General features: G+C 36.7%; 1 protein-coding gene across 1 annotated transcript; it reads right to left on the bottom strand.

The window, feature by feature from the left end:
• Window positions 1–1,721: 1,721 nt before the first annotated feature.
• LOC115878632 lies at window positions 1,722–2,180 on the bottom strand. Its single transcript, XM_030895178.1, has one exon. It carries the CDS (start codon window positions 2,178–2,180, stop codon window positions 1,722–1,724), a length of 459 nt encoding a protein of 152 aa, XP_030751038.1.
• Between the last annotated feature and the right edge of the window lie 3,382 nt (window positions 2,181–5,562).

The following is a 5,562-nucleotide window of genomic DNA, read 5'->3' as shown; positions in this document are numbered from 1 at the left end:
TACCATTTATACTTATTACAACAAATTAAACTAAAATTCAAATTTTGTTCTTAACTTGCTTAACAGACATGAAATTGTGATAATTATTACTTTTTGTCATGGCAACTATGATGTTATAGCGCAATTATATTAAAAATATGGGTAAAAATAGAAAAAAATGGAATAAATCGCAAACTAATAAAAATATGTATATGACATTCTAAATAAAAGTTGAAAAATTTGGTAAAATCTATCAGAAAAAATGAATATATAGGGTGTACCATTTAAAAAAATTGAAATTCCTTAATTTTAAGTAGCTGAAATTCCTAAATATATTTTGAACACCATGTAACATCTAATTAAAATATCTTTACATAGGTCTTTTTCTATATCTTTATAAAATATTCCTACCAAATTTTAGTTGTCCAACTTCAGAATCAATGCCAGCATTGACAATTTTTTAACCCACTGCAATCTAACATTTGTGTAAACAAATTTAAATATAACAAAAACTATTAATTTTAGGTATATAACATTATACATAAAAAAGTTATGGAATTTTACGCAGAATCTAAAAATAAAATAAAAAATAGGGTGTTACGTTTATAAAACATATGTTATATTCGCCACACTTTTTTGAAGCACCCTGTATACTCTATAATAATTTTAAAATGTGTATCTTAACCATCCCTATAACTTTTATATTAAAAATTTTTTTGTAAACCTTGAAATAAAATGATCCCCAGAGAAGAATTCCATATCTCAGCAGTGCCTCAAAATTTCCACAGTATAGTGTCTTCATTGAGTCTGGGTTCACATAACTTGACACAATTCTCAGACCGTAAGAAATTGTGCCAAGTCTCAAGCATAGCTTATGAATATGTTGGGTCCATTTTAAGTGCTCGTCTATGTAAATACCAAGAAATCTGCATTCATCACCAAGGCTGACATCCATTTCTCCAATTTTCAAATTGCTCGCTAATTCAATTTTCTTCTGTTGTGTTCGAAAAATTAGTGTATTAGTTTTTTCTTTATTTAGCATTAGTCTATTTGCCTCAAACCATTCCTCTACTCTCATGAAAGCCTTACTGCCATTCTCCTTCAGAATATCTTGTGTTGTTCCATGAGTAAGTATATTAGTGTCATCTGCATAGCACGTAAGGCTAAAATTTGCATTTCTTGTTGTTTGACTAATATCGTTTAAGTAGATGATAAAAAGTAGTGGCCCAATGATACTGCCTTGAGGTATACCAATATTCGATTTTTGTATAACTGAAACAGTTCGATTGATTATCGATCTGAAACAACTCCTGCGAAATAAAATTTCGCGGACCTGTAGGTTTAAAGAAATTAGAAATTGGGCGTCTAAGGCTTGGGATTCGAGACGTGGTCGACATAGGTTCCACTTTATCTAAAGGTTTCTGATCCGTGGGTTTGAATACATCTTTTGGAGGGCCAAATACTTGTCTGTTGGTCGGGTAATGTCTAGGCACATATTGTATCTGAATGTTTACGTGGTGAAAAGGAAATTTCGGGGGTCCTTGATTTAAAAATTGACTGGGGATTTGACTACGGTTCTGGTTTTGAGATGGGGGGAATCTTGGAGACTGGTTTTGGAAATTTGTCGGATAATTATATTGTAGGTTAGATTGATTAGACTGATGAGCTCTTTGTGTGAAATATGGATGAGGTGTGGTTGGTATGGGTGTGTGTGGTTTTATGTTATTAAAAGTCGACTGGGGTTATTTAAATAAATTTTGAGTGTATTGAAAATTTTCTTCTTCGGTTATGATTGTGAGAGCACTTTCGAGATTTTCGGGACTTCTTAGTCGTGTTATGCTTTGTAAAGGTCCAGGGAGGTTACGAATAAAAGTTCTTTGGGCTATTTGTTCGTATTGTTTTTGATAAATTGTTTTGGTCGAAATCGGCATTTCAGTTTCAGGAAGACTATTTAATTTTTGAGCTAATTGACTACGTAATATTTGCAATCTCTTAGCAAAATCCAAAGATGTTTCTCCTTTACTTGGCTTAGCCATAAAAAGATCTTGTTCTAAACATTCTAAGCTTCTATTGTCGCCAAAACAGGCTTGCAATGCATCTTTGATTTTTTGCCAAGTATCTAGTTCTGATCGGCAACCTACTAATAGTTGAGCTCTACCGACTAACTTAGTTTGTATTACTCTGATTAAATAATTTATCATAATCGCCTCTCTAGAATTACCAAAAGTTGTAAAGAGAAAGTCGCATGCAGAAATAAAACTGTGTAAGGTAATAGAATTTCCGTCAAAATTAGGAATACATTTACAAAATATCTACATACATTTTAAGCATTTGCAGATTATTTTGTGTTTGAGCATGGCTTTGATTTTCCGTCTTATTTGATTTTAAAACTAGTTTATTAGAAAATTCGTTTGTCAAATCGTCAATATTCATAAAAGAATAAAAAATGAAAATAAAAGAAAGTAGAGAAATTACGATAGCAAAATATAATATAGGTAAAATATGTATTCGTATTGTTGCGGACCGGTGTGGACTCGACCTAACCTAACAATATGGCCCGCCCTCGGATGACCTTAACATCGCATAGACACCGCAATGATTCATTCGAAGATTCGAGAAGAATCGAGTCCCACTGGAATGGAGTAGTACATACGAGAACATTCGAAACCTTCTCTATGCACCTAACGATCTATGGACTATTCTAGTAATCTTTAGCTGTAGGTGTAAAAGCCGGCGGCTGTGGCCTAGAGAGGGCAGTTATAAATGACGAGTGCAGTTGACGCGCTAAAATTCAAAATAAATTCTTAGTTATAAATCGTTTGTAAATAGTTCTATAAGTCTTTTATGGTTATTGTTTTTGTTAATTAGTGTTAAATAAATAGTGTTTAAATAAATTGTGACTTTCTATCCACACGGAACCGACGAAAGACGTAACAACTGGTGTCAAGTGTGGCGTGTGTTTGACTGAAATGTTGACACTGACTAGAAAAATAAAAAGACTAACGATGGCTCCGAAAAAATTATTGAAAGACCTGAAAGTGTCGGAATTAAAATGCATACTGGAAGAGAGGGAATGCGAGACAGATGGAAAGAAAAGCATTTTGCAAGCCAGACTGAGAGACGTTTTGATTGAGGAAGGTGAGTATCCTGACACATTTTGCTTTGAGTTTGAAGGTGACCTTGACTCGTGCCTACAAAAATTAGAAGACAACTTGAACAGCAATTTGAATAGTTTAAATGATAAAATGAATAAATTAGAAGATAAAATCAGTGATAAAATTATGGAAAATTCCCAGGATTTAATTAACATTTTAGAAGATAAAATCGCAGAAAATTCTAAAGACATACAGGCCAGCTTTAATAACAAAATACTTAATTTAGAAGAAAAAATTATAGAGAATTCTACGGAGCTACAAGACAAAATAACAGAGATTGAGGAAGATGTAAATAGAAAAATCGAAATTTTGAAAGAACAAATAGCAAAGGCAAATTCACCAAAATGTCAAGAATCATCGAAGGACCCGACACTGGTCGAAAATAAGAATATCTCAAAGTCAGTTATGAAGCCTCCGCAGTTTGACGGAAAAACCGCTTGGGCCAACTACTTTTGCCAATTTGCAGCCGCTGCGAGAGCGAACGGCTGGACAATCGCTGAAAAAGCTACCGCTTTGACTATCGCACTGCGGGGAGATGCGACTGACATCCTGCAGACCCTCTCACCATTGGAACAGGGAGATTATCAGCAATTGGTACGACATTTAGAAATGAGGTACGGCCAAGCTCATTTGGAACATGTCTATCATTCCCAACTAAAAAATCGCATTCAAAAGGCAAATGAGTCTCTGCAGGAGTTTGAAGCCGATGTAGCCCGTCTCGTTCGCCTTGCGTACCCTGCTACGCCCGAGAATGTTATGAAGCGGTTGGCAGTACAGGCATTCTCCGACGGCTTACGTGACAACGAGACAAGACAAGCGCTTCTCCTAGCCCACCCAACGCACTTGGTGGATGCTTTAGCACGTGCCCTAGAATTCGAGGCTACGAAACAAAGTTCTCGGTCTTTAGGAAGAGTACGGGCCATTGACGAATGTTCCGACGAATCCGTGGAAAGCATTGTACGGAAAGTCATGGAGGAGTACATGGGCAAGAAAGGACCAACTTGTTGCTGGAATTGCGGCCAGGCAGGACACGTAAGAAGTCACTGTAAAGAAAAGGACGTGGACCCGGTTTCGCCAAGTGTCGAATCAAAGGGACACATATCGAGCAGTACCCAACAGGTTCCAACGAAACTGCTCAAGTCGCATCGCTACAACACAAGTTCAACAGCATTTTTGTGGATGGTTTCGTGGATGGAGAGTTACGGACCATGCTTTTGGATACGGGTGCGACCAAAACGATCATCAGGCCGGATATCCTTAAAACATCAAAAAGGATTAAAACAACACAATGGCGACTACGTACAGCTACAGGAAGCTCCGCTCTCATTCATGGAGAGGTAGATCTTAATTTTGTTATCGGAAGCACCTGTTTTAATCATCGAGTGTTGGTAGCAGACATCGAAGATGAACTTATTCTCGGAATGGACATCATGACCACTGGAGGTTTTGAGCTAAACCTCAAACAAGGAATTTTGAAAATAAATGAAGAAGAAGTGGTTCTGCATCGAAAAAGTGAGGAGACACTTCGCGTGGTGGTAGCAGAAGATGTTTCGATCCCTGAGCGCTGTGAGATATTTCTGGATGGTTTCCTGGAAGGTAAAATGAATAATGGGAGTATTATTCTGTTGGAGCCAAGGAACCATGACAGCGAAATAGGACAAGGGGTCGCTGTTGGAAAAGCCCTGCTACGAGCGAAGAAGACTGTACCGGTGAGAGTAATGAACACGAATTATTATTCTGTAAAACCCTGTTAGAGTACTGTTGTTCGGTCTCCTCAGTCATTCGAAGCGTGGAAGCCTCCAAAGTTTCGACTTCAAAAATTCCGAACAAAATGATGAAGGAGTTAGTAAACGTTAAGGGATTATCTCCCGAAAATAGTAGAAAATTGAGAAACCTGATAATCAAGTATCAAAATGTATTTGATAAAGGAGAAGCAGGACAGAGAGGTCGTACCAATTTAGTACAACATAAAATTGATACCGGAGATGCACGACCAATCAAACAAAATCCGAGAAGACTTCCACTCGCCAAACGTGAAGAAGCTCACAAGATCATGGCAATTACTCGTTGACCGGTTCGAAAATAAAAATTTAATGATTCATAATCACCTAAAATCACTATTTGAGTATCCAAATATAACAAAAGAAAATCATTCCGATTTGAGAGGTCTTTTTGACAGCTTTACCAAGCACCTGAGAGCACTAAAAATTTTAGGCGAATGTACCGAACACTGGGAGATTAATTATTTACTTAATGTCAAACAAATTTGATGCGAGTACCCGGAAAGAGTGGGAGATGTTTAAAGCACATAAAGCTCAGGTGCAAGGGGGTCAAAATAACCTACCAAGTATGGACGATATGGATGCGTTTTTAAAAGCTAGGTGTGAATTATTAGAAAAAATTCAAATGATTAAAGATAGATCCGAAA

The sequence above is a fragment of the Sitophilus oryzae genome, unplaced genomic scaffold, assembly GCF_002938485.1.
Source record: "Sitophilus oryzae breed Bouriz unplaced genomic scaffold, Soryzae_2.0 scaffold_151_pilon_pilon, whole genome shotgun sequence".
Taxonomy (NCBI): Eukaryota; Metazoa; Arthropoda; class Insecta; order Coleoptera; family Curculionidae; genus Sitophilus; species Sitophilus oryzae.
Note: the sequence above shows the minus strand (reverse complement) of the source record. Positions and strands in the feature narration are given on the sequence as shown.

Bases quoted from the DNA above. Each gene is read 5' to 3' on its own strand.
- LOC115878632 (XM_030895178.1), bottom strand. From the start codon at position 2,180: ATGATAAATTATTTAATCAGAGTAATACAAACTAAGTTAGTCGGTAGA.